Source organism: Spermophilus citellus (assembly GCF_964194105.1).
Source record: "Spermophilus citellus genome assembly, chromosome: 12".
NCBI lineage: Eukaryota > Metazoa > Chordata > Mammalia > Rodentia > Sciuridae > Spermophilus > Spermophilus citellus.
The window spans coordinates 472,925-499,000 of NC_138198.1; the positions used below are offsets into that span (position 1 = coordinate 472,925).

General features: G+C 36.9%; 1 protein-coding gene across 7 annotated transcripts in view; it reads right to left on the reverse strand.

Moving 5' to 3' along the window:
- LOC308631672 (serine/threonine-protein kinase MRCK alpha-like) overlaps positions 1-26,076 on the reverse strand; it is a 99,229-nt gene that overhangs the window by 10,177 nt on the left and 62,976 nt on the right. For 6 of the 7 annotated variants that reach the window (XM_081263039.1, XM_081263042.1, XM_081263044.1 and 3 more), the window contains 4 exons: positions 20,248-20,331; positions 18,053-18,158; positions 16,686-16,822; positions 15,733-15,872 (listed from right to left, as the gene is read on the reverse strand). In XM_081263039.1, the coding sequence (XP_081119165.1) occupies positions 15,733-15,872; positions 16,686-16,822; positions 18,053-18,158; positions 20,248-20,331 (467 nt within the window). Of the gene's footprint in view, positions 1-15,732; positions 15,931-16,685; positions 16,823-18,052; positions 18,159-20,247; positions 20,332-26,076 lie in introns of those variants that run through there. The other variant, XM_081263045.1, reaches the window with a different exon arrangement.

Genomic DNA, 26,076 nt, shown 5'->3' on the forward strand with positions numbered 1-26,076 from the left:
CCCAAACTCTCCTCCCTTTCTTCCCTAGGCAAGCACCAATCTGCTTCCTGTCCCTCCAGAATACCTGGCACTCTTAGCACTCTCCAGCAGCTTATATAAACGGAAACATACAATGTGTTCTTTGTCGTTCATAGCATATATGGACATACACCTTGATTTCTCTCGAAGTGTGGTAGCTAGAGCATAAGATCAGTGTGCATTTAACTTTTTTTTTTTTTTTTGGTGGTGCTGGGGATTGAACTGAGGACCTGTGTATGCAAGACAAGCACTCTAACAACTGAGGTATATCCTCAGCCTTGCATTTAACTTTTGAAGAAACTGCTAAACTGTTTGCCAAAGGAGTTGGATGAGTTTTCCAAGCAGAGTGTATGAGTTCTAAGTCATTCAGATCCTTCCAACAATTGAAATGGTCAGTTTTTAATACTTTTAGTATCTCATGGTTATTTTCTTTGAATTTCCCTAATATTAATATTATTAAGTATACATGCAGGTGCTTATCTGCTATATTTCTATCTTCTTTATTGGACTATCTTTTCAAATACCTTGCCTTTCTTTTAAATTTTGTGTTTTTTCTTTAGGTATCTGGATAAAAGTCCTTCAACAGGTATTTGATTTGCAAATATTTCCCCAGAGTTGTGCTTTGTTTTTTTACTCCTCTTAACGGTGCATTTCAAAAAGCAAGACATTTTAGATTCAAACATTTTTCCTTTTATGGGTTTACTTTTGCGTTGTATGGAAGAATTATTTGACTTGAATTTCACTGAGTTATTTCAAAGATATTTGCCTATGTTTACTTCTACACACTTGATAGGTTTACATTTAGTTCTACAATCTTTTTAAATTAACTTTTATATATGTTACAAAGAGTAGATTAAAAGAGTTTATTTTTCATATTTTAAGTTCCAGTGTCATTTGTTGATGATTTTTTTTTTTTAAAGAGAGAGTGAGAGAGGGGATTCCAATATGGCGGCGGGCGCAGAGAGATCAAGTCTCTGACCTCTTCAGCTGTGCAGGCATAGGGAGTCGTAAACAACCTAAATCTGTTTGCTCAGGATCACTAGGCAATGCTGAGCTGACGTGGATCTGGGGCGAACAGTCTGGGCCTCTCAGAACACACACTGAGCCCGGATCGGCTGAATTCAAGCTCCCGTTCGCCTGCTTCCCGCAGACAAACAGCTGTGACTCAGCACTAATCCATCCGGCTGAAACAACTGGTCGGCCCTTCTCATCCTACGGAGGTAAATGCCTACCGAGCCTTCATAGGTAGTGGCCACAGGTTTGAAACGGGGCTTGGGAGAGACAGTAAGGACCCACCCGTTGCATTGGTGGCCCGGCAAAGGGAAACGAACTGTCGCCATTTGCAAGAGACACCACCATGGCAGAGAACTGACGTCATCAGACTGCTGCGGAGGAGATAACTTCATTGAAACCTGCGGCTACAGGTGTGTAATCCCCTAGCCTTCCCTCTCCACACATCGGGGAAACCTTAAGGGCCCCTCCCAGCTCTCCCGTAAGGGCCCCTCCCAGCTCTCCCGTGAGCGCGATAGCCAGACCGAGGGAATCAGAGGTGGTGCGGGACCTGCCAGGGCGCGGAACTACCGCTCCCACCAGGGCTGACTGCTGAGGCCTCTTGCACCAGCTACCGGGGGCGTGGCTACCTGAGGGCAAGTAAAATTCGCTGAGGATTCTCAGCCCCAAGCTCTACAAACTTAGGGTCTGAGGGAATGGCAAACAGGGAGAGTGTGCCCAGTCGTTCATGAAAACAGGGCTCCCGGGAGCAGCAGACCTGGCGTGTAGCCAGTATTGTGGTGAGCGGCACCCGTGAGAGGGGCCTGGCTAGAGGAAAAGTGGGAAGTGACTAGACACAAGAGGAGGCCCTAGACACTCAGGATTGGAGACTCGCCCAGTCTGGGAGGAGCTGCTGCACAGTGATTGGTTCCCACGTATTGACAGGAGAAACTTGGCCTGGTGGGCACAGCGCCACCTACTGGAAGACAAGTTAATCAAACTCTAAGACGGCATTTATTAGTTTTTTTTTTTTCCTTTTTTTCTTTTCTCTCTTTTTTTTGATTTGGGTTTTTCTTTCATTTTCATTTTTCTTTTTGTTGTTTTTTTTAATTTTTTTACATTGTTTTTAATTTTTTTTCTTCTAATTTTAATTTTAATTTTTTTAATTATTTTTTTAAAATTTTTTTTCTTTTTTTATTTCCTATTTTTTTCTTCTTTTGTCTTTTCATTTCTTTTCAATTATCTTATCCCCCCTTCCTTGAATTCTACCTGCTTACTCTCATTCTCTTTAGTGACTTCTTCCCTCCCCTTCTAATACCTTTCCTCCCAAGCATCTAATAAATTTATAGGAGTACACAGTAACTCAGCAGTCAAAGATAACAAGAAGTAACATGAGCAGCTTCAAAAAGCAAGGAAGAAAAGGACTACAAACAATGCAGGACAGCCTAAATATTCAGGAGGACCTAGAGTCATCAGAAAAATGGTCATATAAAGAACTCAAGGAACACCTTAGACAGATGGAATGGAACCTTAAAGAGGATACAAGACAGCAAATTCAAGCAGCGAAAGAACACATTGAGAATGAATTACATAAACAGATAAAAGAAGAAATTAAGCATCTTTATCAGGAGATAGAGATTATAAAAAATAATCAAACAATAATTCTAGAAATGAAGGAAATGATAAACCAAATTAAAAACTCAATTGAGAGTATCACTAACAGAGTGGAGCAAGTAGAAGCCAGAACGTCAGATAATGAAGACAAAATATATCATCTTGAAAACAGTCTAGCCAACTCAGAAGGGCTGGTAAAAAATCACAAGAAAAACATCCAAGAGTTATGGGATAACATAAAAAAACCAAACTTACGAGTCATCGGGATAGAAGAAGGTAAAGAGATTCAAACCAAGGGAATGAGTAACCTGCTGAATGAAATAATTACAGAAAACTTTCCAGAAATAAAAAAGGAAACAGATATACAAATTGAAGATGCATACAGGACCCCGAGCACACAAAATCACAGTAGACCAACGCCAAGACACATTGTTATGAAGATATCCAATATACAGAACAAAGAAAATATTAAAAGCTACAAGAGAAAGGACACAGATTACATTCAGGGGTAAACCAATAAGGTTAACAACAGATTTTTCATCACAGACACTGAAAGCAAGAAGGTCATGGAACAATGTATTTCAAACACTGAAAGACAATGGATGCCAACCAAGAATTGTGTATCCAGCAAAATTAAGCTTCAGGTATGACAACGAAGTAAAAATCTATCATGATAAACAAAAGTTAAAAGAATTTGCAGCCAGAAAACCAGCATTGCAAAGCATTTTGAGCAAAACACTACACGAGGAAGAAATGAAAAACAATAACCAAAACCATCAGTGGGAAGTGCCTCGGTAAAGACAGAGGGCGAGGGGAAAGATAATCATGGAGAAACAAACTAAATTTTTTAAAAAAAGGATAAATAATCAAACATGGATGGAAGTTCAAACCATATATCAATAGTAACTCTGAATGTTAATGGCTTAAACTCTCCAATAAAGCGACGTAGGCTGGTATCATGGATTAAAAAAACAAGTCCAACAATATGCTGCCTCCAGGAGACACATCTGATTGGAAAAGACATACACAGGCTGAAGGTGAAAGGATGGGAAAAAATATACCACGCACACGGTCCTCGTAAGCAAGCAGGGGTGGCCATCCTCATATCGAATAAAATCGACTTCAAGACTAAGTTAATCAAAAGGGATAAAGAAGGTCATTATATACTGTTAAAAGGAACCATTCACCAACAAGACATAACAATTATCAATATTTATGCACCAATGGTGCTGCTACATTCATAAAACAAATTCTCCTCAAGTTCAAGAATCAAATAGACCACAACACAATAATTATGGGAGACTTCAACACACCTCTCTCACCATTGGACAGATCCTCCAAACAAAAGTTGAATAAAGAAACTATAGAACTCAATATCACAAACAATAACCTAGACTTAACTGACATATATAGAATATATCAATATCATCAAGTGGATATACTGTTTTCTCAGCAGCACATGGATCCTTCTCAAAAATAGACCATATATTAAGCCATAGGGCAACCCTCAGTAAATATAAAGGGGTGGAGATAATACCCTGCATTTTATCTGATCATAATGGAATGAAACTGGAAATCAATGATAAAAGAAGGAAGGAAAAATCCTACATCACATGGAAAATGAACAATATGTTACTGAATGATCAATGGGTTACAGAAGACATAAAGGAGGAAATCAAAAAATTCTTAGAGATAAATGAAAATACTGACACAACATATCGGAATCTATGGGACACAATGAAAGCAGTTTTAAGAGGAAAATTCATCACCTGGTGGTCATTCCTCAAAAAAAGAAAAAACCAACAAATAAATGAGCTCACACTTCATCTCAAAGCCCTAGAAAAGGAAGAGCAAAACAACAGCAAATGTAGCAGAAGGCAAGAAATAATTAAAATCAGAGCGGAAATCAATGAAATTGAAACAAAAGAAACTATTGAAAAAATTAACAAAACTAAAAGTTGGTTCTTCGAAAAAATAAATAAGATCGACAGACCTTTAGCCATGCTAACGAAGAGAAGAAGAGAGAGAAACTCAAATTACTAACATACGGGATGAAAAAGGCAATATCACAACAGATGCTACAGAAATACAGAAGACAATTAGAAATTATTTTGAAAACCTATATTCCAATAAAATAGAAGATAGTGAAGACATCGATAAATTTCTTAAGTCATATGATTTGCCCAGACTGAGTCAGGAGGATACACACAATCTGAACAGACCAATATCAATGGATGAAATTGAAGAAGCCATCAAAAGACTACCAACCAAGAAAAGCCCAGGACCGGATGGGTATACAGCGGAGTTTTACAAAACCTTTAAAGAAGAATTAATACCAATACTTTTCAAGTTATTTCAGGAAATAGAAAAAGAGGGAGCTCATCCAAATTCATTCTATGCGGCCAACAAAACCCTGATTCCGAAACCAGACAAAGACACCTCAAAGAAAGAAAACTACAGACCAATATCTCTAATGAACCTAGATGCAAAAATCCTCAATAAAATTCTGGCGAATCGAATACAAAAACACATCAAAAAAATTGTGCACCATGATCAAGTAGGATTCATCCCTGGGATGCAAGGATGGTTCAACATACGGAAATCAATAAATGTTATTCACCACATCAATAGACTTAAAGATAAGAACCATATGATCATCTCGATAGACACAGAGAAAGCATTCGACAAAGTACAGCATCCCTTTATGTTCAAAACATTAGAAAAACTAGGGATAACAGGAACTTACCTTGACATTGTAAAAGCTATCTATGCTAAGCCTCAGGCTAGCATCATTCTGAATGGACAAAAGTTGAAGGCATTCCCTCTAAAATCCGGAACAAGACAGGGATGCCCTCTATCACCACTTCTATTCAATATAGTTCTCGAAACACTGGCCAGAGCAATTAGACAGACGAAAGAAATTAAAGGCATAAAAAGTGGAAAAGAAGAACTTAAATTATCACTATTTGCAGATGACATGATTCTATACCTAGAAGACCCAAAAGGGTCTACAAAGAAACTACTAGAACTAATAAATGAATTCAGCATAGTGGCAGGATATAAAATCAACACACATAAATCAAAGGCATTTCTGTATATCAGCGACAAAACTTCTGAAACGGAAATGAGGAAAAACACTCCATTCACAATATCCTCAAAAAAAATAAAATACTTGGGAATCAACCTAACAAAAGAGGTGAAAGATTTATACAATGAAAACTACAGAACCCTAAAGAGAGAAGTAGAAGAAGATCTTAGAAGATGGAAAAATATACCCTGTTCATGGATAGGCAGAACTAACATCATCAAAATGGCGATATTACCAAAAGTTCTCTATAGGTTTAATGCAATGCCAATCAAAATCCCAACGGCATTTCTTGTAGAAATAGATAAAGCAATCATGAAATTCATATGGAAAAATAAAAGACCCAGAATAGCAAAAGCAATTCTAAGCAGGAAGTGTGAATCAGGCGGTAGAGCGATACCAGATTTCAAACTATATTACAGAGCAATAGTGACAAAGACAGCATGGTACTGGTACCAAAACAGGCGGGTGGACCAATGGTATAGAATAGAGGACACAGAGACTAATCCACAAAGTTACAACTATCTTATATTTGATAAAGGGGCTAAAAGCATGCAATGGAGGAAGGATAGCATCTTCAACAAATGGTGTTGGGAAAACTGGAAATCCATATGCAACAAAATGAAACTGAATCCCTTTCTCTCCCCATGCACAAAAGTTAACTCAAAATGGATCAAGGAGCTTGATATCAAATCAGAGACTCTGCGTCTGATAGAAGAAAAAGTTGGCTCCGATCTACATATTGTGGGGTCGGGCTCCAAATTCCTTAATAGGACACCCATAGCACAAGAGTTAATAACAAGAATCGACAAATGGGACTTACTTAAACTAAAAAGTTTTTTTCTCAGCAAGAGAAACAATAAGAGAGGTAAATAGGGAGCCTACATCCTGGGAACAAATTTTTACTCCTCACACTTCAGATAGAGCCCTAATATCCAGAGTATACAAAGAACTCAAAAAATTAGACAATAAGATAACAAATAACCCAATCAACAAATGGGCCAAGGACCTGAACAGACACTTCTCAGAGGAGGATATACAATCAATCAACAAGTACATGAAAAAATGCTCACCATCTCTAGCAGTCAGAGAAATGCAAATCAAAACCACCCTAAGATACCATCTCAGTCCAGTAAGATTGGCAGCCATTCTGAAGTCAAACAACAACAAGTGCTGGCAAGGATGTGGGGAAAAGGGTACTCTTGTACACTGCTGGTGGGACTGCATATTGGTGCGGCCAATTTGGAAAGCAGTTTGGAGATTCCTGGGAAAGCTGGGAATGGAACCACCATTCGACCCAGCTATTGCCCTTCTTGGACTATTCCCTGAAGACCTTAAAAGAGCATGCTACAGGGATACTGCCACATCGATGTTCATAGCAGCACAATTCACAATAGCTAGACTGTGGAACCAACCCAGATGCCCTTCAATAGATGAATGGATAAAAAAAAAGTGGCATCTATACACAATGGAGTACTATGCAGCAGTAAAAAATGACAAAATCATAGAATTTGCAGGGAAATGGATGGCACTAGAGCAGATTATGCTTAGTGAAGCTAGCCAATCCCTAAAAAACAAATACCAAATGTCTTCTTTGATACAATGAGAGCAACTATGAACAGAGCAGGGAGGAAGAGCAGGAAGAAAAGATTAACATTAAACAGAGACATGAGATGGGAGGGAAAGGGAGAGAACAGGGAAATTGCATGGAAATGAAGGGAGACCCTCATTGCTATACAAAATTACATATAAGAGGTTGTGAGGGGAATGGGAAAATAAACAAGGAGAGAAATGAATTACAGTAGATGGGGTAGAGAGAGAAGATGGGAGGGGAGGGGAGGGGGATAGTGGGGGATAGGAAAGGTAGCAGAATACAACAATTACTAATAGGGCATTATGTAAAATTGTGGATGTGTAACCGACGTGATTCTGCAATCTGCATTTGGGGTAAAATTGGGGGTTCATAACCCACTTCAATCTAATGTATGAAATATGATATGTCAAGAGCTTTGTAATGTTGTGAACAACCAATAAAAAAAATTTAAAAAAACAAAATAAAAAAACAAAAAGATATCCATGTTTTCTTAGTCTTTTGGAAACCATTTTTCAAGTTAGATTCATCTTATACAATATATATGTATGTATATACACACACACACACATACAAAAAAAAGAGAGAGAGTGAGAGAGGTGGAGAGAGAGAGAGAGAGAGAGAGAGAATTTTTAATATTTATTTTTTAGTTCTCGGCGGACACAACATCTTTGTTGGTATGTGGTGCTGAGGATCGAACCCGGGCCACACGCATGCCAGGCGAGCGTGCTACCGCTTGAGCCACATCCCCAGCCCTGTTGATGATTTTTGTCACTCCTTGAAAGTATGTATATTCAAGTAAAAGAACAGAGACTCCAAATATGTGTATACTTGGGTTTTACATATATATATATATATACACACATACATATATAGGGTTAATTCTTTTCTTTTTAATTTTTAATTTTAGTTGTTGATGGACCTTTATTTTATTTATTTTTAGGTGGTGCTGAGTATCGAACCCAGGGCCTCACACATGCTAGGCAAGCACTCTACCACTGTGTTACAACCCCAGCCCTATGGTGAACTCTTCAAAATTATTTAGGTATTTTGACTGTTCTGGATCTTTTACATTTCCCTGTGAATTTTAGGGTCACCTTGTCAATTTCAACAGAAGAAAAAATTTAAAACCTGCTAGGATTCTGATTAAGACTGTGTTGAAACACACTAGAAAAATGTAGTGATCATAACAGTATGATAGGGGCTGGGGCTGGGGCTCATTGGTACAGCACTTGCCTGGCAGGTGTGAGGCACTGGGTCTGATCCTCAGCACCACATTAAAATAAATACATAAAATAAAGGTATTGTAAAAATAAAATATGTTTTAAAAAACCAGCATGGTATTGGCATGAATACAGATTCAGAGGTCAATGGAACAGAATGGAGCGCCTAGAAGCAAACACACGTATCTACAGCAAGCTGATCTTCAACAAAGGTGATAAGAACACGCATTGGAAAATGAAGAGCCATCAATAAGTGATGCTGAGAAAATTGGACATCCACATAAAGAAGAATGAATCTAGACCCCTATCTTTCACCAGTTACAAAAAGCAACTACAGTGGAATAAAAACTTAAACGTTAGACCTGAAAATTTGAAACCTACTAGAAGAAAACATAGAGGAAATTCTTTATGACACTGTAATGGGCAAGGATTTTATGGATAAGACCCCTAATGCACAGGAAACAAAATCAAAAATAGACAAATGAGATTACATCAAACTAAAAAGCTTCTGCATAGCAAAGGAAACTACAGACAAGGCAAAGAGACAACCAGTAGAATGGGAGACAATATTTGCAAATTAAGCATCTGACAAGAAGTTGATATCCAGAATGTATAAGAACTCCAAAACTCAATAGCAAAAGAATAAATAAATATGTCAATTAAAAATAGGCAATAGACCTAAATAGACATGCCTCCAAAGAAGAAATACCAAAGGCCAAAGGAAATATAAATATGTTCAAATAAAAAATAAATAAATAAAAGAAAAAAATGTTCCCATCAAAATTGCAGTCAACTGTATCACTGTACCCCAGTAAGAATGGCTGTTATAAAGAAATTAAAGATAACAAGAGCTAATGAGGAAGTGAAGATAAGAGCACCTTTGTACACTGTTGGTGGAAATGTAAACTAGTACAACCTTTATGGAAAACAAGATGAAGTTTTCGCAAAAATAAAAAATAGAACTATCACAGTATCCAGCAATTCCATGCCTGGATGTATATCCAAAGGAAATGAAAAATAATTTTCTCTGGAAATGTTTTCTTTCATCTGCATTTTTGAAAGTTATTTGCACTGAGTGCAGAATTAAAAGTGAATTGGCTTTCAGTATTTAAAATGTTTTTAATATTCTTCCAGTGTTGGTCATGAGACCTCCAACAGCACCCTTCATTCTGTTCACCTCTACATAAGGTGTGTCCCACATTACGTGCATGGGGTGCTATTGTGCAGTAATTTGACTATTATGAACCTTGGTGATATTTCTTAATATTTCTTGTACTTGGGCTGTATTGGATTTCTTAGATCTGAGTTTGAATTTTGTATCAAATTTGGCAATATTTTGGCCATTTTTTTTCTTCAAATTTTTTTCCATTCCTCCCCACTCCTGTGCTTCTGGGACTCAAACTACACATATTATTAGCTGTTTGAAGTTGAACTATGGTTTGCTGAATAGAATTTCAAAGAGTATAATGACTGAAATGAAAAATTCACTGTCAGAACTCAACATGAGTTTGTTACAGAAAACAGAATTACTGTACTTGAAGATAGAGTAATCAAGTTTTTAAAGTCATTTTTATTTGTTTAATTTTGGACAATTATTGTTATCTTCTGAAATGTTTAATTTTCCCTTAGTTATATCCAACATCCACATCAGTTCTGGATCCATTTTAACTGGTTAATTTTTCTCTTCATGATGAGTCTAACTTTGTGTTTCTTTGTAAGCTTGACCATTTTTTTAAACTAAATGCCTGACATAGATAGATGTTATCGTGTTGGATACTGGATATTTTTGTATTTTTGGGTACGCAGAAACTAGGAAAAAGTTGGTCCTTTTAGGTCTTGCTTTTAAATTGTGTTAGGGAAGACCAGAAAGCATTTATGAAAGGGCTAATTATTCCCTAATACTGAGTCAAATAGGTGCAAATACCAACAAAAAGAAATTATAAAAAGAACAAGATAGAATTTCTAAAGTCAAAAGTATAATGATTAAAATGAAAAATTCACTGTAAGAACTTAACATCAGAATTTGTGACATAAGACAGAATTACTGAACTCAAAGATAGAGTAACCAATCAATTGAGGGTAACTAGTCTAAAGAAAAGAGAAAAAATAATAAATAAAAATGGAAGAGCCTCGGAAACATGAGAGACAGCCTGAAGAATATGCTAAAAATACACATGAAAGGAGTCCCTGAGAGAAAAGAAGGAAGAAATTCTTTCTTCAGCTGAAGAAAGAATAATTGAAGAAATAATGACTGGACAACTCCTCCATTTGTTGGTAACTATTAATCTACATATCCATGTATCTCAATAAACTCCAAGTAGGATACATTGTAAAATATCCCACACATGGACGCCTCATAAACAATTTGCTTGAAAGAGAAAGAAAAGTTCGAAATCAAAGAGAAGGAAGCAATTCATCATGTACATGGAATCCCCAATAGGGTTAACAGAGGAATTCGTACAGGAACTCATGGAGGTCAAAGGGCACTTAGATGATATATTAAAGGAGTAGAAAAAAATTCTGTTATGGGCTGAATTATGACCACCCACAATTCATCTCTTGGATGGAGTCCTAGCCCCCAACATATTTCATGAGATGTAATTAAATGAAGCAATGTGAAGACTCTTCAATTCAATATGGCCAGTGCTGTAATAAGAAGATGGAAATACTGTGGAGATGTGCTTGCACATGGAAAAGACCATGTGGGGACCCAGTGAGACGTCAGCCGTCTGCGCACCAAGGAGAGAAGCCACCTTCCCACCACCTTGATCCTGAAATTCCAAGCTCCAGAAATGTGAGAGAACAGGCTTCTTTTGCTTGAGCCACCCACTGGGGGTACTTTCTTAGGACAGATTTAACAATCAATACAGATTTTGGTACCGAGGAGGGGGGTGCTTCTGTGTCATATACCTAAAGATATGGAAGTGACTTGGAAGCTAAATAATGGGTGAAGAACTATAAGAATTTTGAGATGCAAGTTTCTTTTAAAAAGCTTAAGTTGCCTTAAAGAGGTAGAAATATCAGTTTACTGGGAAGATTTATTGGGGCTCAGAGTTTCAGAGGTTTCCTTTCATGACTAGCGGGCTTCATTGGTTCTGTGCATCATTGCAGAAGGGTTTGATGGAGGAAAGCTGCCCACTTTGTGGCAGCTGGAAAGCAGAGAGAAAGGGGCTGAGGACAAGATACAGACTCCAAGGTGTGCCCTCAAGAACCCACTCCCTTCAACTAGGTCTAACCTTGGACAGTTCCCGCCACCTCCCAAGATTCCATCCAGCTATGGACTAATCCATTAACGAAACAAGTTCCCCTGTGAGTCAATCACTTCCCACCTCTGAATCTCTGAATATTGCTGCATTAGGCATCAAGCCATCAATTCTTGAGCCTTTGGGGGAACGTTCCAGGTCCAAACCACAACAAAGTCCTAATCCCAGATTACCTCTGAATTTGCAGAGAAGACCTCTAAAGATACCTTTAGAGAGTTAAGTGAGGTCATATGAGTGGGCTCTGAGTCAATAGGACAGATGTTTCTTTAAAAAAAAAAAAGGACAGCTACGAGGGATAGGCATGCAGAGAGGAAAGGCCAAGCAAGGTCACAGGAGGAAGGTGGTATCTGTGCAGCAAAGGGAGAAGCCTCAGAAGAAACCAAGTCTGCCATCGCCTTGATCCTGGACTTCTAGGCTCCTGAACTACGGGAAAATACATTTCTATTGTTTAAACCACCAATCCATGGATTGTCCAGCCCTAGAAAACTTATCCAAATCCTGTCAACCATGAATTACATATCCAGCCAAACGACCGTATAGAAAAATAACCAAGGACAAATTAAGACATCCTCACATCAGCAAAAACCAAGAGCATTCATCTCTATCAGACCTGCTGCCTTACAAGAAACACGAAGGAGGAGCTCTTTCCAGCTGAAATGGCTGCAGTGACAGTGTAAATCAGGAGATACAGCTCTGTAGGAGAACAGATGGGTACACCATTGAAACTGTGTTAACCCAAAGTAGGTTGTTGTAAATTGAGATGCTAATTTTAAACCTCAGGGAAACCACTAGGAAATAATTTAGAATATATTCCAAAAGAAATAACAAGGGAATTCAAATGGAAGACTAGAAATATCTATTTGACAAAAAAGACAAAAAGGAAAGGAGAGCTGGAAGAACCAAATGGCATGAGACAGAGAGAGAACAATGAAAATGGATGTGATTCTCCATTTAAAAAGTAGAGATTAACTGGATAGATGAGGAAGTGATCGCAATGCACTGTGTATGAGAGATCTGCTCTGGACTTAGAGACACAAACAGATTGCAAGCAAAAAGACAGGAAAAGATATACCTTCAAAAAAGTAGCCAAAATGGGGCAGGAGTGTCTATATTAAGATCAGATGAGGGCTGGGGCTGTGGCTCACGCGGTAGCGCGCTCGCCTGGCATGCGTGCGGCCCGGGTTCGATCCTCAGCACCACATACAAAGATGTTGTGTCTGCCAAGAACTAAAAAAATAAATATTAAAAAATTCTCTCCCTCCCTCTCTCTCTCTCTCTCTCTCTCCCCCACTCTCTCTAAAAAAAACAGATGAAATAAATTATTATAAGACAAAAATTGTTACTAGAGACAAAGATTTTTGTAGTGATAAAAAAGTCAATCCATCAAGAATAAATAACAAACATGTATGCATCTACAACAAAGTCTCCAAACTCATGGAGCAAAACCCTTCAGAATTGAGAGGAGGAAACAGACAATTCAACAATAGTAGTTGGAGATTTTTGTACCTGACTTTCTATGACAGAACAACAACTAGGAAGAAGGTAAGCAAGGAAACAGACTTGAAGAACACCATATTATAACAAGACCTCCGTGGGACATTTCATCTAAAACAGCAGAACACATTCTTGAATTCAAATGGAACATTATTCAGGAAAGGCCATGTATGATTCCATAAAACAATTCTCAATGAATTTAAAAGACTTGAAATCATACAGTGCATGTTTCTGAATAATAATGGAATGAAATTAGAAAAAAAAATAACAAAGTAAAATTTGGAAAATTTATAAAATATGAAGATTAAGCAACATACTACCAAATAATTAATGGGTCAAATAAGAAATTGAAAACATAAGTTAGAGAATATTTTGAGATAAATGAAAAAAGCATGCAACATAGCAAAATTTCACTCTCTCACAGGGAAATTTAAAGATGTAGTTACTGACATGGAAACAGAAGAAAGGTTTCAAACCATAACCCCACCGCCCACCTTAAGAAACCGGATAAAGAAGAACAAACTAAACCCAAAGCAAGCAGAAGAAAGAAAATAATAAAGACTGAAGTGCAAACTAATGAACTATAGTACTGAAAAACAATAGAGAAAATCAAGAAAACTAAAAAACTGGTTCTTTGAAAAGGTCAATGGAATTGAATAACCTTTAGCCCAAGAAAAACAGTGAGAAAAGACTCAAATTGCTATCAGAAATTAAAAAGAGGACATTACTGCTGACTTTTCAGAAATTCTAAGAAGTACAAGGGAATACTGTGAACAACAAATTAGATCATCTAAATGAAATGAAAAAATTCCTAGGTAGGTACAAATACTGAAATTGATTCAAGAAGATAAAGAAATTCTAAACAAGCTTATAACTAATAGGAGATTGAACTATTAATCAGAAAAACAAAGCCAGATGGGGTGGTACACGACTGTAATCCCAGAGGCACGGATGGTTGAGGCAGAAGGTTCACAAGTTCAAAGTCAGCCTCAGAAACTTTGGGAGGCCTTAAGCCACTCAGTAAAACTCTATCTCAAAATAAAAAAATAAAAAAGGCTGGGGATGTGGCTCAGTGGCTAATCACCTCTGGGTTCAATCTCTAGAATAATAATAATAATAATAATGGAGATTGAACTACTAATCAAAAAACTTACCATAAAGAAATACCCAGGACCAGATAGATGAGTTCACCAGGGAATTATATCAAATGCTGACAAAAACTAATTCAAATCATTTTTAAAGTCTTCCCCCAAATGGAGAGTACTTTCTAACTCATTCTGAGCCAGTAGTATCCTAATACTGAAACCAGACAAATATATCAGAAGAAAAGAAAAACAAGAACCAATATTCTGCATGAATGTTAATGTAAAACTCTCCAATAAATTTGGGCAATCCAAATCCCGTAACATATTAAAGGGATTAAAACCCAAGACCAGGGGCTGGGGTTATGGCTCAGTGGTAGAGCGCTCGCCTTACATGTGCAAAGCCCTGCGTTCCATCCTCAGCACCAAATAAAAATAAATAAATAAAATAAAGTTATTGTGTTAAAAAACAAAAACAAACCCAAGACCAAGTGTAATTTATCCCAGGAATGCAAGGTTGATTTAACATACAAAGCCAAACAGTGTGGTACACATGATAATAGAATAAAGGAGGAAAATCCTACATGCTCACCTCAATGGGCACAGAAACCATGCAGCAAACCCAACACCTTCTCCAGATAAAAACACTCAACAGACTAGGAATAGAAAGCAACTCACATCCTTAGTCTGATAAAGGTTATAAATCATAAAAGGTAATGAAGCACTGATTCATGCCACATGGGGAACCTAAATATGTTATTCTTAGAAGAACACTACAAGATTCCATCCAAAAGAGATGTCCAGAAGAGGGAAATCCATAGGGATAAAATGAGAAATAGGTTAGTGATTGGCAGGGGCTGGGGCCAGGGGAGACAGAAGGGTGGCCTCTAATGAATATGGGGATTTTTTGCTATAGTGTGTACAGATGCTCTAAAATTAGACTGTTGTGATGATTGTGTAATCTTTAGAATATTCTTCAAAATCAGTGGATTGCACACTTTAAAATAATTTTATGTTACACCTTAATTTTAAAAAGTCTATCTTTGAGGTTTATATCCTTTCCCACTACACACACATGCATGCATGCTCACAGCACACACACACACACAAACAGACACACTCACACACTCACACACACATGCAAGTAATAATAAAATAAACTTTGAAACAAGTTTTATAAATATTTCTTCAAATCCATGCCTAAAAGGTAATGATAACAAACTTTAGGCAAAAATCTTGCATTGTAAATTTCACTTGGCAATGGAGAAAACTGAAGACTTAACATAAATGACAATATCATTTTTTAAAATATCAGGAACCAATTTTATGCAAAGACATTTGACACAAAAATATCCACCTTTTCGGAGCTCACCTCATGTCAATCACTTGACTCACTACGGCATTGGGTTTTGAGTCTCTGTCTTCGTTTATGTCATAGAAGAAGAGTTTGAAGTCACAAACTATAACCAGTGCTCTCTGCCATCCTTTTTTCATTCCTGTTTTCTTTGGGATCTTTTGTTTATTGTTTTTTTTTTAAAGACAAGAATAATCCAAATGGAAACATCAAATACTACCCATACAAAATTAAAAGAATAAAAAATGTTACAAATAGGCCACTTGTTAAAGATATAGAACAGAACTATGTAGCATCATTACAATTTTTAAAGACAAAGCTATTCCTTTGAGGACTGAATTGCTCTTGTGAAAATAAAACTGATGCCATTTCACTTAACCCTTGTCATTCATTAAATTGTTACAGCTTTGCCTCTACGTAGCACCATATTCAAATCTGGCAACACCTGCTTCAAATTCAACTCAAATTTTAAACATTTCTAAAGAAGGGCAGTTGGCTTTTCGTTTCATACTTTATGATACCTGACTGGAAGTCAAAGTTACACCATTAGTAGGAATTTCACCATATGTTCATCACAAGGAAAGAGAAAACTTCAAGACATTTAAAACTATCTTTCTAGAGACAGATACATTTTGTTCTGAAATAATTTTCCTAGTATGGAACAAAATTTTTCAATTGTATATACTATAATTTATATTGCATTGTGTATATAAATAATACATATTATATATGCATACATATGTAAATATACCTATATACATCTATAGGTGTGTGCATATATTTTACATTTATATTGGTATATATGTATATATATAGTGTATATATATATGGGTATATATATATATATATATATATACACACACACACAGGTATTTATATTTATATTGGTATATAGACAATTGTGCTCCCTAAGTGACAGGTGATTAGCAAACTTTCTAAGACTTCATATAAACCAAACTATTGACACTTACCCAAACATGGCCTTCGTAGGCTGTCCCCAGACCGTGCCATAGGTCTAGACAGAAGGGGTCTTTCTTCTGGTGATCAGGCACTGGACAAGCTCTTGGAGCTTTTTCGACACAGGTTGTGTGACACAAGAACCCACATGCTTTTTAAAAGAAATAGAGAGACACGATTGTGGTGGATATGATGGTTCCAGACCCTCACCCGCCATTACAGTTGTCTGCTGTGGTAGAGTTTGAAATGCAAAAAGCTGTCTTTCCTAGATTGCCTTTCAACTAAGGTGTGGGACCTCATTTAAGTCCTACTAACAGGGCTGGAGGTGTAGTTCAGGGGCAGAGTCCTTGCCTAGCAGGTGTAGGGTCTTGGGTTCAATTCCCAGCACAGCCAAAAAAAAAAAACACAAAAAAAATTCCACTAAGAACATACATATGTTGGAGACTGCATCATGCTGGGACAGAAGATGCAGGATGCAGAGCACCTGTTTTTCTCCTGTGGCTACACACTCCCTCTGCCAGCGTGGAGCCACAGCTACACTGGCGTCTTGTGGATTTGGGGAGGGGGGCAGCAGTAGCAGGTCCCAAGGTTGCTTTGGTAATGGCAGCTCCCTGATCTATTGTTTTCTTGTTACACTAGCAGCTGCTAAGCAGGAGGGTGCTGGGGGCCCTGGATGCCTGGGGGCACAGCTCAGAGCCTGCTTCTGCAGCCCAGCACAGACTTCCCCACTCCTAATCCATTGTGCCACCGCAGGTTCAGGGAAGGTGGAGCCTGCTGACACCATGCAGGGGGAAGGAAGTCTTACTCAGCTATGAAGCCCTGAGAGAGCTGTTGACATACCTGGCTAAGAAAACCAGCAAGGACAGCGTATGTTCCCTGATAGGGAATGAAATGGCTTACGTGGCACAGTGATGGACTTTTTAATATTTCTGAACGTATATTGTTTTCCTTCAATAATGTGGATGGAAATAAATTGAGTAAAATGAGGCTGTGAAAGCCCCAGAATAATCATTGCAAAATTTTCTTGTCACATGAGCTAGTGAATCTGGCCTTCACAATCGTACCATGTGAAAAAGAACAAAATGTATTTAAGTACATTTTCCTCGTAAATGTGACCCTGCCTGCAGGCCCGCACTGAACAAATCCAAGGGGTGCCGTCCACGTAGAAGGAGGGAATCGGAGCTAAGGGGACTGAAGAGTGCAAAGGTCCTGCTGAACTGTTTCCAAGGACCACCCATCAATCTTTCCAATACACAGCAGGTTTTAGGAGACTGATCCGTTCACTGCAGTGCTTCTTACAGAGAAGAAAATCTTCTGCTGAATAACTTAGGTTTAACCAGAATGGCTCTAACCCAGGTGTCCCTTCCCATGGCAGTCTTACCGTCACAAGCACAGCCCTGTCTTATCAAACCCACCATCAGAGACGTGCATTGGTGACACTTGGTAGGAGCAGTAAAGGACGTGAGGAAAAACTGGTGGGTCTTACTCTACAAAAGAGGCCAAACACACAATGATGATTAAATGATTTTGAAAAGGTGACTCCTTCAAACCCACCCTGACCAAAATATCTCCAAACCAAGAAAAGAAGCCCTTGCCTCATCTCACCAGCAAACAGATTCTTGTCCCCTACTTATTTCTTAATTGGAAAATATTGAGTAAGAGAACCCCCAAATTGTCCAAATTATTATTATTGTTATCATCATCGTCATCGTCATCATCGTTATTATGTGCAATCTAATGTTTATTAAAGTTTTTTGGAACCAAGTAAACAAAACCTAGACTTGATTTGTGCTGGTCTGTCCTAAACATTTGAAAAGGTGCTTGATAGATTGATAAATTCTTCAAATTGGCCATTAACAATGAATTAAGTATGAATGACCTATGTGCAGAAGCAAGTGACGACAATTATATTTTTATAATAGTTTTATATTATACTTCTTTGGAGAAAAAAATACGTTCAAACTTTCCTTTCTATAAAAAATTGCATTTAATTTTCCATTTTCAATAAATATTAATATACTCCATGAATCAATACATTCCACCTTGTGTGAAACAGGCCAGAATATACCTCGTTCCCAAAGAGGCCATTCTGAAATTTCTAAATAAAACTCTAATAATTAGAACTTCAAACATCTTCACAGATTTACCTATAAGTTGGTAATCCACAATGGATTTCCCATTTCTGGACCATGCCTCAGAGCCCCAAATCACTGCATAAATTAGCAATGTGTAATTAGCATAAATAATATTAGCATATTAAAGTGTATCATCAATGTTATTAGCATAAATTAGCCATATGTAAATTATAACCAATTTGGCCTCTCCAATGATTAGGGGCAATTTTTTTGCACTTGTGTCTCTGTGTCCTCATCTGGATTGTGGATATTTACAGTTCCCGCCAGAGGCAATATCTATTTTTATACAAAGGTCTACCTACTTCCCACATCATTCTTCAACTAGCTCCCCTCTTCTCAGCACTGAGGGTCCTGGGGTCTCTAATCACTAGTCTCTCTTGGGTTCATCCTGAGATAATCATCATCTTGCTAACTTGACAATCAGATTTCTAATCTCTGCCAACCCTTCACTTCCAAAATCATGTTAACTTCTCTACTCTTTTTCCTCTCTTTAATGTATGCCGGTACAGAGCAGAAATCTATGCATATTTAACCTGTCATGCTCAGCCAGAAATTGGAAGGAAAAATGACTTTTGGTATTCTCATTGATGCTGCCTTAAAGTCAGACATTAGCTTTGAGAGAACGGAGAGCTCATCATGTTTTTTTTATTATTAGTTTCTGTTGATGTTGATATGCCAATTATTTCTAGTTTTTCTTTTCTGGGTTTTCACTATATAATATAGATAACCTGCATTATTTTGAAATTTAACTTATATGTAAATTATCTAATTTTCGTTTTTTAAACCAGAGTCTGTGTTTTCTGGACAAACAATCATATCAACTACATTATAAAGTAGTTTTTATCTTTTATTGTTCATGTCAGTCTTTTTATTTTCATTTCTTATTGCACTTTTTAGAATATTAATAAGTTGCTGAACACTAATGGTGATATGGGGTAATTCTTTAGCATTCCTTATTTTAATTGAAAATTCACAGTGTTTCATAATTTTGGATATTATTTTATGTCAACTTTTGGAAAACAGTCTTTATGATATTTCTGAGTTTTCCTTTATTCCTTTATGATGCAGCTTCTGGTTTCTTATTAATGAAGAGGAATGCTTTGAGTATTTTTGTCATTTAAAATTACTATGAGCAGGGCACTGTGGCACATGCCTGTAATTCCAGCAGCTCAGGAGGCTGAGGTGGGAGGATCAAGAGTTTAAAGCTAGCCTCAGCAACAGTGAGGTGCTAAGCAACTCAGTGAGACTTCATGTCTAAATAAAAATACAAAATAGGGCTGGGAATATGGCTCAGTGGCCCAGTGATCCTGAGTTCAATCCCCCAGTTCCCCCTCCCCCCCAAAAAAATTACTATGAGTAAATGCCAGGGCAATAACAGAGCAAAAACAACGTATTCTCCTTATTTACAGAACCCTAATAAGCTTATAACTAGGTCAAGTACCTTAGGAGGAAAGAGGATGCTAGTGTGATATTTCTTTGTCTTTATTGTTGGTGTATGAACTGGAAGATGAGCAGAATCTATGATCTGAATTGAAGGGACAAAAATAATAAAAAGGCAAATTACATGCTTTTTTCAAAATTATAAGAATTAATAACTCTTCAAGTAATGTAAAAAATAATTATATTGGTTAATAGACAAAGATTCAATAAAATTAAAATTCTAACAGTGATGGAAATACATTTTAATTAAATTAAGTCTGCTTGCAATGTATACAAACAAAATACTTCCTCATTTCCTTTCAATCTGGCTAATTTAAAATAACATGAAAAGTAGTTCAAAAAGGGAAAAAAGAACAATAGCCCATGGGTTTCTGGGAGCGCGTTGGCTGGCCCACATGAGAGCCTTCCTGCAGAAGGCATTGGGTTATTTTTTGGTGAAACTAGCATGTCACTAAAGCAGGCCTTTTGATACATTAAATTTTTTAAAAGCAAAACAGAAGTTTAGATTTTAATCAAATTTGTAGGATTTCTAAGTCTAATTTTTCAAAATTGTCTGCTTCAACCATCTCTTTCCACTCTCCTCTTGGAGGAGTTGGGGACAGGGCTGGAGTGAAAATACTTGTAATGTTGTATCCTAGTGTCTTTCCTCCCAGTGCAGAATATTCCTTTCTTAAGATTCCTAAGGAGTTATTCCTTTTTTCTTTTATAATAAACAAGCCCCCTCTCCATTTGCATTTCCCCTACTGTTCCCTGGTTTTTGTGCTGGCCACAGCAGGCCAGCTGTGGTTTTCTCTTGCCATGACAACTTCTAATTGCCGTGTACAGTATGTTAGAATTAGATAACTTCTTGTTGTAAACAAACTGTAACTGCCCAGAGCAGTGCTTATAAATCAACCTAACATTAAAAAAAGAACAATAGCAACAAAGAGAAAACAGTAGCAAGTATAATAGATAGTAATCCAACTATATCAATCAGCACTTTGAATATCAATGACCTAAATGTACAAATTATCAGCATGGATCAAAAAATCAGGATTCAACCATATGTTTTCTATAAGTAATCTATTTTAAATATGAAGACACATGTAGATTAAAAGTGAAGGAATGGAGAAAGATATGGCAAAATAATACTAATCAAAAGAAAGCAGGAATAACTATTAATTTCAGAAGAAGCGACCTCAGAGGAAGGAAATCTACTGGGGATAGTGATAGGAATTTCGCAATTGTAAAGGGGGTAATTCTATGAGATGATATAATAACCCTTATTGTGCATGAACTTAACCAAAAAAACACATTAAAGTGTACAAGGCAAAAACCGATAAGAGATGCAAGAAGAGATAGATGCATCCAATAGTTATAGCTATAAATTTCAGTATCCATCTAGCAGACAGACAGGCCAGCAGGCATCAAATCAGGAAAGACACAGTTAAATTCAACCGGATATAATGGTCACAATGGACATCTACAGAGTACAGCAGAAGACACATTCTTCTCAGGTCACGTGGAACAGTCACCAAGACAGACTATACTCTCGGCCATAAAACACATCTTAGTAAATTTTTAAAAATATGTTTTAGTTGTCAATGGACCTTTATTTTAGTTATTTATATGTGGTGCTGAGAATTGAACCCAGTGTCTCATGCATGCTAGACAAGTGCTCTACCACTGAGCCACAACCCCAGCCCACAATGTGATTACATTACAAATCAATTAAAAAAAAAGCTGGGGAAATCCTAAATAGGATTAAATAACATATGGGTTAAAGAAGAAATCTTAAGGAAATTTTTAAAAATATGTATACTCTGAATAACAACAACAACGACAAAAAAAAAAAAACTTACCAAAGTTTCTGGATGACAGTGGAAGCAGTGTTCAGAGGAAATATAAAGCCTTGAATGTAGATATTGGAAAGGAAGAAACACCCACAGTCAGTCATCTAAATCTGCATCTTAGGAAACTAAGGAAAGACCAGCAAATTAAATTCAAGTACACAGAAAAACAGAAGTGATAATTAAAACAGAATTCAATATCATTGAAGATTAGAAATCCATGAAGAAAACCGATTGCTTGTTCTTTGAAAAGATTCACAAACTCAGTAAACCTGTAGCCAAGCCAAAAAGTTAAAAAGAGGACTGGGTCTGTGGCTCAGTGGTAGAGCGCTTGCCTAGCATGTGTGAGGCCCTGGGTTCGATCCTTGGTACCACATAAAACTAACTAAATAAAATTAATGTATTGTGCCCATATACATCTAAAAAAATTTTAAGAAAAGAAAAAGAGAGAGAATACAATTTAATATCAGAAATGAAATAGGGAACCATCATTACAGATCCCATGGGCATTGAGTGGACAATAATCCAATGCTCTGAACAACTCTATGCTGACAATATGAAATAGACTAATTCCTTGATAGACGTGTTCTGCCAAAACTCACAGAAGAATTAGACATTCTGAAGAGGCCTACATCTATTAAAGAAATTAAATCAATAATTAAATTACTTCCAAGTAAAAAGCACAGATCCAGAAAAGTTCACCAGTGAATTCTACCAAGCTTTTTAAAAAACACATTTATTTTTTAATTGTAGTTGAACACAATACCTTTATTTTTATGTGGTGCTGAGGATGGAACCCAGGGCCTTGCATGTGCTAGGCTAGCATTCTACCACTGAGCCACAACCCTAGCCTATCTACCAAACTTTTAAGGAGAAATTAACCAATTATGTATCTTCTCTTTTGGAAGCTGGAAACAGAAAAAAAAATACTTCCTTATTCTGTGAGTCCAGGATTATCCCAATACCCAAACTAGACAAAGACATTACAAGGAAAGAAAAGTCCAAACCAACATCTCTCATTAACATAGATGCAAAAACCCTCAACAAAATTGAATCCCGCAATGAAAGAGAAGAATTATACACCACTACCAAGTGGAATTTATGTCAGGTATGCAAGGCTGAATGAACATTCAGAAATCAATTAAAATTCATCATTTTAACAGGTTAAAGAAGAAAAAAATCATGTTATCATATCAATAGATACAAAAAAATAATTTGATAAAATCTAATACCATTCAAGACCAAAACTATCAGTAATTCAACTTCCTCAACTTGACTTTTTAACTCTGCAAGAAAAAAAACAACATACAACTAGCATCACACTTAGTGATGAGGAACTCAAAGTTTTTCCATTAAGATCAGGAACAGGAATGTCCCCTTCCATCATAGATTTCCAACATTGTACTGAAAGCCCCAGCAAACACAATAAGACAACTAAAAAGAAGAAATAAGACTGTTTTTGTTCGCAGATGAAATGATTTTGTAGAAAATCCAAAAGTAGCAACAAAAAACTTCCTAGAATTAATAAGTGGTTATACAAAATTTACATGATAAAAGGATAATATGTAGAAGTCCATCACTATCTCATATGGCAGCTACAAACAAGTGAAATTTGGAAATAAAAACACAACACAGAAATAAATCCAACATAAGTTGAAAATGTCATAGGTCCAAACTATGTTTAATATAATAGCTTGGACCAAACAAGATGCCCGTAATAAGTGAATGGATAAATAAACTGTGGTGCATCCAGACAAAGAAATATTTTTTGACTTCTTAAAAGTTAAACCTTCACTTGCATGTTACCCCACAATCCCACAACTCGTTATTTACCTTAGAAAATATAAATTTATGCTTGCATAAAAACTTGTACGTGAATATTTATTTATAGAAGTTCTCCTTATAATCTCCCAAATCTGGAAACAACCCAAACTTCCTACAAAAGGTAGGTGGGTAATACACTCTGTGATAATGGGAATGAACTCCAGATACACATTACAACCTGGTGCATTTCAAAGGGATTTTTCTGAGTGAAAGAAGTCAAAGTCTGAACTTTTCATCTCTGTCTCTTTTCACAGGACACTCTGCAAAAAGCAAAAGTGTAGTAAGGAAAGAATTGAAGAGACCATCAAAGGTTGCCATGATATAGGTCTCAGGGAATGTGCAGATGCAGATGTGTATGTGTGTGTGTGTTATGCACAAGTACATGTATGCACCTAAGTTAAAAGTGATATAACGTCACCCCAGAAAAATTACCTGTTACTATGAAATATAAAATAAAATTTTAAAATTAAATACTTCAAAAAATGCATAGGCAGAATTAGACAAATACTTCCCATAGAAGAATACCCAAAGAGCCAATAAACATATGAAAAAAATCAGTTATAAGGAAAAAAATCAAATCCACAAAAAGATTCAAATATACCCACACACTCAAATGTCCAAATTTAAATGACCAAAAATAGCTATAATTTCTAAGTTTCAATTCATGAAGCAGATCACTAAGTGGTATAGTTGGGTAGATATGTAGACAGCTAGATACACACAATACATAGAAACATACCCAAGGAATTTGTTACAAGCAATTAAATTTATCTAATTGTGTGAGCTGGTTAAACAGTGTTTTCAGAGTGTATTCTTCAGAACTGTTGCAGGAGTTGGATAATCACAAGGCAATAATCAGAAGCAGAAGATGGATATAAAGTGAAGGTGAGCAACGATGATTTGAAACCTATGAACACAAGTTAGAATACCTAGAAAGAGACGATGCCCTGCTTTCTAGGATATGGAATTAATTCCTCACTCAAAAGTGATGTTACACAGGATAAATCTAGGGAGGGAAGTTTTGGCAGAAGATTGTGGGCAGGGCAAGCCACAGAGTAGGGATCTATTCCAATAAGAGCAACATTCTGTCCTTTACATAAAGGAAATGTCCCACATGATTAAACTCCCATGAGGTACCTGACTGAACACCACGAGACACGTTGCCTTATTGGAGGCTCCAGTACTGGTCTCAGTTCTTGGCAGTTAAGGTGCCCAGCAGTGGCTGCAGTCACATTGACCTTGGTGAGTGGATATCTCTTTTGGCGTGTCCATTTATAATCTTCATCCCTGCCACCATGGTCACTCTATACATGGGCCCACTGGGCACTGACTTCTCTCTGGGGAAGGAGGCTGACTGATATCCACAAAGCAGATCACCTTACTGAACTATTACAATTTTCCTCTGAAAATTAGTCCTGGGGAAGCTTTCAATGAAAGACAAATATATTCTCATTTTTATGCCTATTCAGAAACTTCCAACTACATTCTATTTCCTCAAACCTCCTCATTACCAAATCCTTGACCATCCTGCCAAATGTTGATTAGCCATATAGATTCTTCCTATACCCAAAAGAAGTGAAAGTAGGGACTTGAACAGATATTTGTACACTAATGTTTATTAGAACATCATATTCACAACAGCCAAAAGGTGGAGATAATTCCCATTTTCACCAATGGCTAAAAAAAAATATGGTATATACATACAGTGAAATATAATTCAGTCATAAACAGAAATGATGGAAAGGATATCATCAAAGTGGCAGATAAGGAAGCTCCAAGACTCTGTCTCCCTGACAGAGACATCAAAAAGCAACCAAAAGTTGACTCAAGTGGCCTTATGAGAGCTCTAAAACGAAAGTTTACAGCAATCAAGTGAACAGCCAAGTGAGGAAAAAGTCACATTTAAAATAGTAGGAAATCCCATGACATTTTTTATTTATTTTCATTCCCCTTTCCCCATCCTGGCACAGTTTTAGAAGAGCAGCCCAATTCCAAATCTCTCCTCTCAAACCAGAGGTAGCAGAACTGATCTTATTGGTAACATCAAAAAGTTTTAACTATTATTTGAAGCTCAAAGAACAAAGGAAAACATGAAAAAAAACCCTAACGGCAATCAGAAAAACAATACATGAGCAACATGAGAATACCAACAAAGTCATAGAAAGTATAAAAAGGAA